The sequence below is a fragment of the Lygodium microphyllum genome, chromosome 7 (assembly GCF_053477565.2).
Source record: "Lygodium microphyllum isolate KBCC chromosome 7, Lygodium_microphyllum_v1.1.10, whole genome shotgun sequence".
NCBI classification, from domain to species: domain Eukaryota; kingdom Viridiplantae; phylum Streptophyta; class Polypodiopsida; order Schizaeales; family Lygodiaceae; genus Lygodium; species Lygodium microphyllum.
In genome coordinates this window covers 97,535,048-97,548,323 of record NC_141141.1, presented here as the reverse complement: position 1 = coordinate 97,548,323, position 13,276 = coordinate 97,535,048, and the positions used below count along the sequence as shown (strand labels likewise).

Below are 13,276 nucleotides of genomic sequence, written 5' to 3'. Positions count from 1 at the left end.
CTCTTTTTCTTCTTCTTCTCATTCTTGCTTGCTTGTGCTTGTGCGTGAGAGAGGGAGTGTGTGAGGGTGAGTGATCGTGGTGGAGAAGCTCTCCATCTTCTCTTCTCCTCTCTTCTTCTCTTCTCTTCTCTTCTCTTCTTTTGTGCATAGCAATGGAGCACGAAGCTTGGAGCTTGAGGATCAAGCTTGCACCTTGGATCGTGGAGCTATCGGAGTGCTTGAGGGAGGAGGCAACTCGATCGAGCATGAAGGTAAGCTTGTAAGTGTGAGAATGTATATGGCAATGTGAGAGGTAGCCATTACACTTGGCTTGAAACACTTAAAACAATAAACAATTCATGGGTCTTGACGGTTGAGCAAGAGCTCCCACAGTGCTTGAAACAATAAGCGTTCCATCAAGTCCATTGGTTGAGCTCACAAAAGCTCCTACACCTATAGCTCCCAAAGAACTTCAACTCCAAATGAAGTTGATGAGAGCCAAAGGAAGGGGAATATGCAAGCTACTCCAAACAATTTATATAAGACAAAGAAACCAAGGAGAGATCTAGCTGAGGAGATCCTAAAGAGAGGTATTGTGTACCAATACCGCTCCTTGTCTGTGAAGAGACAAGCTACATCAACCAGTCGGTCTAAGTTCTAGGTGAAGCAAGAAGGATCTGACACAGAGGCTAACAAAATTGCCCAAGTAATTGACTTAGTGATACACGCAAAGTGTCATGGCAAGCAACCCATGAGACCTAAATTTCTTATCCTAACAACTAAGGGCTGTGTCATGCCTGGTTAGTGGGAGGGTCACACTAGAGGAGATAAGGGTGACTAGTGATAATGTGAAACTCTTTGAGCCCTCCAAAGACTCACGAAAAAGCATGTGCTCGCTTATAATAGCATTACCGTTGCACATTGGTTGGCACGTACAAGACCGTGTGAATCTCCTATTTTCCTATGACATGCCGACTTTTTCCTTCGCCTTCAACGTCCAGGGCTGCGACACCAAGGGCAGCTCAACCCTCACTCCCCCTCTACCCACATGGCGCGGGATGGCTCTAAGCAATCTTTAGTTGGTAACCAGATTAAGGTATCCATAAACCTGCAATTCTTGTGATGGTCGAATCTTGTAAAATAAGGACCTGGTTGGGGCAATTTGGTGGAATCTTGTAAAATAAGGACCTGGTTGGGGCAATTTGTTCCTCCCTGCACATGGGAGACATGCAGCATTGATGGCAGAGGCTGCGGGCCTTGTCTCATTGTGCGAAGAAGAAGGGGAGGAACATGAAGATGCAGAAAATGAGCAGTACAGGATAGAGAAAAGGGCAGATGGGACAGAGGACTTCCACTGCACCCTACCTACCTGTGCAGGGGTGTTCTCTTATAGGACCCTCAGGGCCCTCAATAATCATAGGAGCTGCACCCATAAATTGCCAGACATCCCCAGGAGGAAGAGAGGCCCCAAGAGGAGCAAGTCTTCCCGGAACAGGTGCAGGTCTGCAGAGGCCATCAAAAGACAGGTCATGAAGCGTGCCATCGATTTGTCCAAGCGTGAGCAGGGTTGTCGAAGCATGGCTAGACTCAGAGCTTCAAGGATTGCTGTGGCACATGCGGTATGGGGTTTTAATTCTCAATGAATGGATTTGATACACAGAGAGACAGAGAGAGAGAGAGAGAGAGAGAGAGAGAGAGAGAGAGTGTGTGTGTGTGTGTGTGTGTGTGTGCGCGTGCGTGCGTGCACGTGGGGGGAGTGTTGCAATGTAGTGGAGTTAAGGTGAAGTGATTTTCCTAAATGCTTACCAGAAATTATCCTTTGAGTCTTAGCTTTTGTGTTGTACCTCTTGCCTTTGATGGACACTTGTCATCAAAATGGCTAGCCTTTTGACAATGTTGACTTTGATTTTGACTTTGAGTTTTGACTATGGTGTTGTACCTTTTGCCTTTGATGACTAGGAGGTTTCATGGGTCTCACTCGTTTGATTTTGATTTTGATTTTGAGTTTGTCTTTGATTCTGATTGGAAGTTTGATTTTGTTTACCCTTCCCTTGCTATCCCTGTTGAGAAGCAACAATGAGAGCCCCCTTTGTAGAGGTCAAACTATGAAACCGATCGAATAGTTGAGTGTTACATACTAGTTGGTACTCAAACTCATAGAAAGTGGGTATACTGGGTTGTGAGATCACTTGTTGTACAAAATGGAAGTATTTTCTCGGCAACTTGTTTAGAAACAATGTGACTCGATCGTACGAGGACTTATGAGCCCTTGTGGTATGGATGGTGAGAAGGTGCCTAAACTCAACCAACTTGATTGTCAAGTCATCTTGGTCAATGATTTTAAAGTTTTGGAGCTCATGATCCAAATTGATGCAATGGGTCATATCCCAAGTCACACACCAGTCAGTCAAATGTGCCGAACGCTCGGATGCGAAGTCAAATATTGAAGCTGTGAATAAAATTCAGGTAATAGACCTTGCATCAGCTTTACAATAGCGGAGGTATCCCTAGCCTTCCATTAGCGGACAACCTCGTTTGGAACAAGGGCTTGGTTTCAACCCTTGCACAAGATCCCAAGGTTTTGGGAGTTAAGAACATGTCTTATCATGTTTGACCAAGTAGTGAAGTTCGACCTATTAAAATGAGTCTTATCATTAAAGCATGGTAATTGAAAAATGTGTTTCGTTGGCATTGAAACTCAAAACGATTGAAACATTTTATTGAAACGTGAAACACTTAGAGTGAAATGGCTGACTGAAACAAGATTTTTAAATGAAAAGAATTGTTTTTTGTGCTTTTTTAAGAGATTTTAAACACTCTGTATATACGATAGACCTCATTTATTAACATGAAAGGATTTGCATGGTAAAAATGTGATAGTTACAACTCATTATTTATAAAGAAAACTATATCACATATATTGTTCAACTGTCTCACTTGGCGTTTCACTTGGGACTTGGTGAAGTGCTTCGAGGTGAAATGCAACATTTCAAGGGCGAAATGTTTCGGGGATGAAATGTTTTACGCATAGAAACATGAAACGGGGAACGGGAACGAGGACAGTGATGGAGACGCCAAACTTAGGGAATGGGGACGTGGGAACAGGAACGACATTAAAAAATTTAAAATTATTTAAAAAAAATATTTCATTCATAATTCATGTGGAGTACTAAAGCCAAGGTCTATAATCCACAATGACAAATTAATATTTCAGTCAATTCATGTGATGCCGTGGGTAGAGCCAAGATAGGCATGTGAGTGAGAGACATGCGAGCTACAAGCGACATTGGCAGGAGATAGGTGCGTGATTCGGTAAGCGGTAAACTAGGGCAATCAGTTGGTCACTTTGCAGGTAAGTTCTGTGCCACGTGCGTTCCCTGCCACATTTCTGACAGGGAACGTCCCACCCAACAAGGACATGATTTGGAACGGATTTCGGTCCGAAACGGCATTTCGGCATCCTAGGGGGGCTGTTCTAACCATTCCTTGTCACTACGATTTTACGGTTACCTTGCATTAAAGGCATGTTTGACTGATGAGGAGGAAGAACCATGAGGTGTTAAATAAGTGGAATAAGTAGATGGTGGAGGGGGATAAGTAGGAGAGGGAGGTGGGTAGGCGGAAATAGGCTGATAATGTCCAATAGGTGTCGATTGATACAGAGGCACTAGAACATAAATGTTTCCTTAAAATGTTGGTGGAGGTGGAGGCATCGGGACATGTAAGCCTTGTCCAACGGTCGGTTGGGATACAACAAATGACTAGGAGGCCCGTTGGATAATGCCATGGAGGCAAGCTGTGGTACTAATTGATCCACACTCGGTGAAGGCTGGGTGACATTCTCAAGTTGTGAAAAAACTGAAAGTGTGGGGATAGGAGGATGAACCTCCATCATGGAGATATCGCTCAATTGAGGAAAAGATGAGGTCCTAAAAGGTGTGCCTAAGGGTGAAGGATGCCCCCGCATGATGTGTAAAGAGATGTAAGGTGCACTTAATGGAGACTGAAAGGATGGTGTAGTGAAACTAGTGGGTGGGATGGGTGGGAGATTAAATGGATTTGTCATTTGTGTAGTTGTGGGAAATGTATTAGGTTCCTTTTGTCCATTAAATGCAAATGATGAAAAAGATGAATCACCAAAATCAAATTGACCATGAGATGTAAATGCGGAAGGAAAAGATGAAGGATCACTTACCATAAAATTTTCTTTACCTTTTTTTGAGTTTAAGAAGAAAAATTTATCCTATTCAAGGCTTATAAACCAATACTCTATATGAAGAGTTCCTTGACCTTGAGTATCACCAATATTTTGCGGAAAAGAGAAAGTAAACTAAAAATATCAAGAAGTAATAGTGTGCATACTTGACATAGGAGTAAATGAAGGTGGAGAAGTGTGTGAAAAGGATGAAAGAGGTAGGGATGGGGATGATGGTAGTAGAGAGGGAAATGGTTTATACTCCATGTTAGTTTCCATGTCAGGATGGCTAGTCCGTTGTGGAGCTTTTGTCCTCCTTGCAAAATCATTGGACCTGTGTACCGAATCTAAAGGGAAAAACTCAAATTTACCTTCAATTTGTTGTTGAGTTTGATACATGAGGATGAGATCATATTCGGCTTGTGAGATCTCATATGGTTTGTGGACTCCATGGTAGTCTGAAGATTGTCTAGCCATGTCGGATGAAGGAGCTAGCTGTGAAGTCCACTCCGTCACGTTTCTCGATGTGCTAGGTTTAGTAGCTTCTTGATGATGTGGTGAAGGTGTGGTCGAAGTCATCTTGCTCTCCTGTTGTTCTTGCTTCTTGCGAAGGGCTTCTAGATAAAAGGTGGAGGTTTTATAGAAGAGAACCTTGCTTTGATACCATGTGAAGAAATACCCTAATGTAGAAACATAAATTAAAGGGTATGACGAAGCATAAACTCAGAAGAACACAGTTAGGGTTAGGGTAACTTAGAGACAATGAACATAGTGAAAATTCTAATGAATGATTGAATATAGAATACACAATGCTCATGCAGCAAACAAACCTTGTAGGAATGAAAATTGTATGTCGAACTCTCGTATCTTGAGGACCGAGGCAAAGGTGTTGAGCAAGAGAGAGTGTCGTACTTGAGATAGATCTTGGAACATAGCAAGGCAGCTTCTAGATGTCGGACAGTAGCAAACACAGTAGTTTGTGGTGTTGGATTAGTGTCGGTGGATAGGCAAAGGAGAGAGAGAACTGAAAACACAGCAAGTTGATGATGATGTGGTAGGTTGATGGCAGCAAAAACGCAGGTATGATGACGTGGCAGGCTGACAACAGTAAAGATGTAGGTGTGATGATGTGGCAGTCCGAACAGCAGCTGCAAATCATAAATGCAGCAGTTTTGTAGGTCGCCAGCTGTGGACGATGTGGTTGATAAGCAAACGCAGCAGAAATCAATGTAGACTACGCGATGGAGGTTGGAAACAAGCGCTTGGTGGATGTAGGCAGCAATGGGCAGCTTTGGTTGAGATGTCCTCCGTGAATAGGGTGTGGGCAGCGAAGCGAGTTGGCTTGAAACCTGCGAAAACGAGATTGAACTGAATGGAGGGCAGCATGGCTATTTATGGAAAGTTTCGGGACCTTGTACCATGCACCATTTTAAAACTCTCTTGAACTTTGCACCATTTTAGGGTTTTCATTAGTTAAACATTTTTGGGGCTAAAAAGTGGCTAATTCAGCATGTAATGCTTATGTTAGCTCAACATATACAGGTTCTTGCAATCACACAAGGGCCACGCTCCATTGCATCGGTAATGTTTATTCAGCATTATACAGGTTCCTACTCTCTCTCTCTCTCTCTCTCTCTCTCTCTCTCTCTCTCTCATGCGCGCGTGTGCACGCACACACATTGCTCACCTGCTCGCTTGCAATGAATTTTCCACTGCATGCACACCAACAAGCTAACCACCTAGCCACCAATCTGTGGTCACAGGACTTAAATTTCAGTTGATTCTTGGAGCGAGACTTTGTTGGGGATTTACCACTGAAAGCAAGAAAACAAATAGAGGATACATTGGCAGAAGGCATGAATCTCATGAGCAGTATCCTTCTCTTGTATTATAGAAGAACAAGAACATGCAGCTTTGCGTGAACAGCCCCCTGAGAAATCTTAATGTTAAAAACAAGTTACCTCTATCCAGGATTGATGAGCTGCACAGTTCTGGTATTTCATGCACCAACCACCTGGGGCAAGAGGATGTTATGGATTTCAGCCATATCTGGCCTTTTTTTGCAATGTCTTCTAAAGGACATGTTAGATTCTGATGCCTGCAGCTATTGGCAAGCAGTGCAAACATTAAGACTTGATCCACCAATTCTTTCAACCTTCCTTTTAGTGAAACTATTCTTTTTTCTGTTTACGTTTTATCTACAAGCCCACAAGGATGTTTGTAGTGTTTGTTAAATAGTTTTAAAGTCTGTTCTTAACATTCTTGATTTTCTGCTCTGAACTGCTTACTAATGCTGTGTATTAACCATGTAGGAGTACTCAAGTATTTGATTTAAGTTTCCCTCTCTTTTTATTTGAATGGAAGTATCAGTTCCATCCATTTTACACTTGACAGGGGAATGCAGCTGGCAATAATCATGTCTCAGCAGTGGTGAAAGAGGTAGATAAGTCTCTTGAAATTTGGGAAGGTGCTTCCTCTAAAAGAAGATTATTACTAGAGCGTCGCATTCAAATGGCAAAATTGGAATGGACCTTAAAAGGAGAGGTCTTGCCTCTTTCTTTCAAAGAAGCAGAGCTCATGATTGGAGATGGACATGAATTGCACGGGACCCATTTGGAGGAAAATACAGAAGCAGAAAGCAGGGATAAGACGTGCTCCAATGATGAACGATTTCCAGATCCTATATGTGACGTAGTTCCGACCCCTTGTGAAGCCTGTCTTGTTGAAGACCAGATTGCTTGCAGTGATGAGGTTCTCAACTCATGCAAGATTACTGAGGCCAATCTAGGGTGTCACATATCTGGAATGGAAGGTTACATGCAATGTGAGGATGGACTTGAGGAATCTAGTCCATTGGCATTCTGTACCGAGAAGGAAACTTGGCATACATACAGGACAAGAAAATGTGTAGAACCAAACCAGCAACTTCAAATACCCTGTGAACATTGTGCGACTCCCGAAGAGACTGAGTTAATTGTAGGATTTGAGAGGGATGGTGTAGAAAGGCTCGAAACAGAACTGCAACCTTTTGTCAGGTAGTTTTAACTGCTGTCCAAAACCTGGACAGAGTATGGATATCTGATGGAAGCAATAAGTCGTCCAAGGGAATATTCATTCAAGGATTCTTTGAGCAGATTCTGTTAGCCTCTCTGTACATAAATGGCTGCTCTTGGCATGCATATCTGTGGATTGGATATTTGGACTGACTCATTTTATCGAAGAAATGCTGCTTCTGCCCGTCTGAGATCACAGATGGCTGGTTTGTGTTTCCTCAACTTTAGAAGGTGCAGAAAACGAAAAGGGGAGGGTTGCGCATATAATGAAGAGTTGAGGCAGCAGTGCAGGGTACTGGATGATAAGTTGCAAAGTGATTGCATGTATATGTATGAATTTAAGCACCAAAATACTAGATGAAGAAGAGTGGGTGCATATGTAAATGTACAAAAGTTATTTTAGGTGTACAATTAATTGTTTGAAGAGGTACAAAAGATTCTGAGAAAGGACATGAAGTGCAGGTTATTTTGTAAATGTACAAAAGTTATTTTAAGTGTACAATAAATTGTTTGAAGAGGTACAAAAGATTCTGAGAAAGGACATAAAGTGCAGGTTATTTTGTAAGCCTTCTATGATTTGATATAATATAAATTACCCATTATGAAAAAGAAAAACGGGGTATTTTGAAAGTTTAATTCTCGCCACATCAGAAGAAATCAGTTTGAGTCTTGTGCAAGGATGGAATGGTATCTTTACCCATAGTATCAAATTTTATGGGCAACATAGTCTAGTTATTACTTGGCTCATATCTTGCAAGTTGTCAATTTCTGAATAGCTACTCAATTGAGGACACATCTTCTTTTGTCCTTTGGATGTCATCATGTCACTTGCGATGGATGCTTTGTTGAAAGTGATCTTGACATGGTTTAAGTCTTGGCTGGAATTGTTGAGAGAAAGGTGCTTTAGTTTCTTGTCACTTAAATCTCACTTCTTGATTGTGAAGTTCCATCCTGAAATATTTTTTGAAAGAGTTGTATCAACTTTCCAGTAAATGCTGCTTCTAAGTTGACCACTACCTTTCCATTTGGAGAACACAGTTGGAATGCCGACCAACTCAAATGTATTCTGGATTCCACTGTGTGTGATGCTGACTATTTGAGGGTTTTGATGTTACTGTTATTGTTTTCACCAGTGTACATATCAGTGGATATGTACAATATGGAGATAATGCAGAACACAATATAATTTACTACTTTTGTAGGAGGTTCACCTCTCAAGTCCTCATTAACTTAAGAGTTAAGTTTTCCAACCTACTGCATTGTTAGGACTTATGGTTGATACCTGTATGGTGTCTTGGTTGACCTTTTTGGTATATATTATTATCACTAGTTTCTCCTTCGATTTGAGATTAAAGGAACGATTCTTTTGGTCAAAATGTTGTTATCGTTGTTGGTTTTTTTTTCCTTTTTTGGGGGATTTTTCTTTTTGTTTTTCCAGGGGGAATGGAATTGATAAGCAAAGTTTGGAGGATGTTGCATCCTAGTCTATTAGTATATTCCCTTTTCTCTAAAATTAAGCAAGTCTATTTGCAACTTGGACTGCAATACTTCACTGCGACTTGAAGGTTGATGTTTTGGACACATCACACGAGCCTTCTCTACAGCTCACATTTTATAACGAGACTCCATCTTGACAGCATGGTATGGCAGATTCTGGTACGTGAACTTTGTAGAGATTAACCTAAGTGCAATGCTTTTGACATACATCAGAGACAACTCTGGTTCATTTTCAATGGTATTCTGCAATGAACATGGAGAAGATCTCATCTGTGAATTTGATCATTGCGGATAAAGCTATTTGAAACATTGTAATGTACCAGTCTATCCGAGGGACATAGCTACATGCTTTGCTTTTATTTCACATTAGTAACTTTCCTTTTGTAGTGCTAGGAGGGAAAAAGTTTAGTAGTGCTTTTATTGCACCCTCTAGAATCTTTCCTTTTGTAGTGCTAGGAGGAAAAATGTGTAGTAGGAGGAGGTGATGAACGAGTAGTAGATGCAAATTTCCAATGCATTGTAGATGCAAAATTTGAATATTGGATGACAATGCACTATGGGAATGAAAGTGCGAAGTTCCTTGAACATTTACCAGTCTGTCCCTTTGGTATTAGTGTGATGTATGTGGTGGACAAGAAAAGTTCTTGTTACACTTTCAGGAGAGAATGTAGAGCTCTAATTTTTGAGAAGGGAGAGCATTAGCAGTGCACTAACAGCAAGAAATCCTAGGTGCTTTGGGCTTGGTAAAGAGATGTTCTAACCATATATGTGGAAGGTTTTTGTTTGTTGATCTTAGCTCCGTAGGAGATTAAGTAGATCCGGTTTTGAATCGACCATAGGCAAAAGTGAAGCAATTGAAGATAGAAGGGCATGTGTGCATGTTACAAACATCTTTTTGTTAATATATATCAGTGTGGGAAACCCTAAATTGGGATGAACTAGCAATAGACGTGCACATGCATATGCATGCACACATGTACATATATTTTAAATGAAGAAGTAGATGCAAGGGCAGTTGAAGTTTCAAGTGACAAAGAAAAGGGCATTGCCAATTGTGAGTTCTAAGATGCAAATGATCAAAAAGGTTTTGGGATTGCCTATCTATTACAAATGAAGTTGGAGCAAAGAAGAAGACACAACACATGTTACGTGCATTGGATAATCCATAAATATACACAATTTGGCAAGTTTGTTGCAGAAATAGGATTATTTTATTTAGTCCTAACATACATTAGGATAAAAAATTCAGCTTTATTTAGTGCTCAAGATTTTTGTGTGAACTTCTTGGTTTGCTTTTAGAAACCTTAGCTAGGGCTTTAGAATTTCTCTTCATATGATGGTCAATTCTAGGGGTATTCACCATCTTTTTATTGATCTTCAAATGTTATTGCACTTTGAAATTGTTGCTGAGAATAGTTGTCTTATTAGAAAATAGATACTACTAGGAACTAGATCTTCGTCTTCGCAAAGTTGAGGCTTAATGTTGAGTGAATTATTGAATTTGAAATGAACCTTCCAAATATATGCCAATGGACTGTTATATAAGCTAGAGGTTGTGCTTCCTATAAAAAGCTATGTTACTCTCCTTTTTTCCCTTTATTAATATACATTTATTCTTTTCCTTAAAAGAAAAAACCCAAAGAATTGCAAAAATTGGGGGGAAGACTTAGAAATTTTGGAAGGAAACCAGTACAAAATGCCATTCTAAGGCTTGAAATTGAGTCTAGTGTTCACATAAGACCGAGGTTTAGCGTAGAATGAAGTGCAAAAGTTTGAAAACAGACTTTCAAAATTTAAAGGAGGAGGTTTAAGAACTTGGAACTCCACGCAAGTTTCAGTAATGAAAATGGCAAATGAGTTTTATTGATCCTTCCAAAGTTTTGACTTAAAAAGGTGGTTGTAATTCCCACAGAAAAGGCTTTTCGTGAAGAGTAGAGTGATGGCGGGTCCGCAAGGCTTAAGGTCCAGTACGAGCATGCAGGTTTTGCTGTTTATGTTACCTCTTACTCAAGTTTGTATGTGATATTTGATATAAAATTTTAATAACTAATCAAAAGATATCTAAACTTTAGTTGAATATGTTCACAAAATCAGAGTGGCGCAGCGGAAGCGTGGTGGGCCCATAACCCACAGGTCCCAGGATCGAAACCTGGCTCTGATAGGAAAATTTTATAACGGCTTAACGTCGTCGGAGATTTGTTTTAGTGGTTTGCTCTCATTGACGTGGTAAAGTCGGGGCGCAGACTCACTACTGGTAGACAACAAAATTGACCAACCGGCTTACTTTTAAGATGTATAATTATTGGAAAGCGAGCTAACCCAGAGAAAGGTGAGAAGGGTTTGGTTGCACATGTAGTCTAGGCGACTTAACCTTTGTCATATGGAGATTGCACATGTAGTCTGGGCGACTTAACCTTGTCATATGGAGAACCCTTGTGAACAAATTCCCTACAAGAGAGAGACTAAGCAAAGCAATGAAGATACTAGATAGCTCATGCTATTTTAAAGCTTCTCTCCTCTTCTTTTTTGATATAGAATAAAAATGACTTTCTTATGCTTTGATGCACATTTGGTGAAGGTAGCCTATACATGACAATCTTCTTCATCTTTTGAACTTGCATTTGGAATCTTCTTCTTGGAATTTCAAAAAAGCTTGATTTCACACATTTCCTTGTCTCTCAAAATTCAACAATGCTAAATCGAGAGATTTTTTTCCCCAAACAAGAGAGTATGCACAACATTCACTAGCAAACTTGGTTGGCATTGCCAACTAGACTCGCTCTAACCGTGGTTTGTGTGGTTGGTGGCATTGTGAAGGTTACAAAGCTATGCCTTGCTTGCTTTAGAAGCAAAAGGAAGCAACTATGTTATCATAAAATTGCTTCCCTTTGCTCATAAAAATCTAAAACAAATTATGCACTTTGTGCATAACCTCAATGCATTCCATGTATAATGTATTACTTCAGCTACTTGAAGCTATGTCCCAAACTCTTAAGCACTACATGTAGGTGTTTTATGAGTCAAGAAATTGAGCCATATCATATTTTTAAAAACCTTAGTTTTCATAAAATTCAAGCAATAAAACCCTTAGTGTAAATCTATAGGCTCTTCATATTGTAAAAACTTATGTGTGAATAAAGATGTAGGTGCATCTCTAAAGGATTTTACATGTATACAAATGCTATGCATTTACATGTGTGTTACACTAGACATGTGTTTACCAAAGGCAACAAAAAACTTGGGTTGATAAACACAATGGGTCTACTTTTGTTTTTTAAATATATAAGGAGTGGATAGCCTAGCCCAAGTTTACTCATGTGCCTCAAAATGACAACATAGTGGTTGAGGTTTTAATGCATCTTTGAATAAGAAACCTTGAGAGGGGAATCAATCACTAAGCAACACTTGGAAGGAATAATATAATATTGAAGCATATGATCACAAAGAAGAACTTGCATAAATAATGTAGAGCTAATGTGATGAACTTAAATAGTAAACCCATGTTATAGGATTGTGTGCCATGAAGGTGGCCACACCCCCTTTGATGTCATCAAGTCCAATCTAATGGTTCACTCCAAGAGACATTGGATGATCATATGGGGGGAGGGGCTCATAGATAGTCAGGACTTGGTGTAGTTAGGTCCAGTGCATATAGTGTATTAGCTTCTTTTTCTAACTATAACTGATCATGGATAATAAAGAGTATAAGAGTTGAAAGCTACACATATCACTATTATGGGAAAATAACAAAGCATATGAACATGTGAAGACCACACATAATTGTTATGAAAATATAACCCTAGAAATAGAATATGATGTTATCTATTTATAGAGATATGGATGTGTTGTTTTGTATGCTCAAAGACAACACATTTTCCAAGTTCATAATGCATCTATTTTGGCCATACATTGAAAAATGTAAGTAGGAGAAACTTTAGGGGATTCAAACCCCAAACACACCCCATTCCTATGTTGTATCTAGCAAGAAGTTTACCTAGAAAGGAATATAAAACAAAAGATACATGGGGTGTCTACCAAGGAGTTTTGTACTATACAAAGAGAGATGGATGACTCCAATTGATGATTGGAGTCATCCATCCCTCTCTTCCCCCTCTCTCTAATAAAACAATATTTTAGAAAAAGATATGGAAGGGTACTTATCTCTATAGCTATTAAGCCAATGTATATATATCTCCCCTGTTTCTCACGTGAGTGTATGATCTTTTGTGCCCTTGATGCTCGTGTGTCTCTTACTTAAAGTATCATCACAATTGAAAAATTGATTTACTATATTTGTAATGACATAAGCTCTTGATGTCTCCCATTGTCTTGACCACCTTGGAAACCCCTTTCATCATGGCTATTATGATTCATGATGACATCGAACTTTGTCTTAGACCTATCTATCATCTTTTGCCATGATCTCCTCCCTTATGATCCCTTTTGAGTAGTACCTTCAAGAAGAATGTGTAACCACTAACATCCCCCTTCCCTATTGCTACATTCATTTCTTTAGCAATGTTCCCCCCCCACCCACTACCATTATTAATGT

The 13,276-nt window shown here is 39.9% G+C and overlaps 1 protein-coding gene across 1 annotated transcript; it reads left to right on the top strand.

Annotated features, from left to right (window-relative positions):
- Positions 1-867: 867 nt before the first annotated feature.
- Positions 868-7,841, top strand: LOC148033738 (uncharacterized). Its single transcript, XM_087681734.1, has 2 exons — positions 868-1,598; positions 6,569-7,841. Exons 1-2 carry the CDS (start codon positions 1,218-1,220, stop codon positions 7,211-7,213), a joined length of 1,026 nt encoding a protein of 341 aa, XP_087537860.1. The 5' UTR covers positions 868-1,217; the 3' UTR covers positions 7,214-7,841.
- Positions 7,842-13,276: the final 5,435 nt, after the last annotated feature.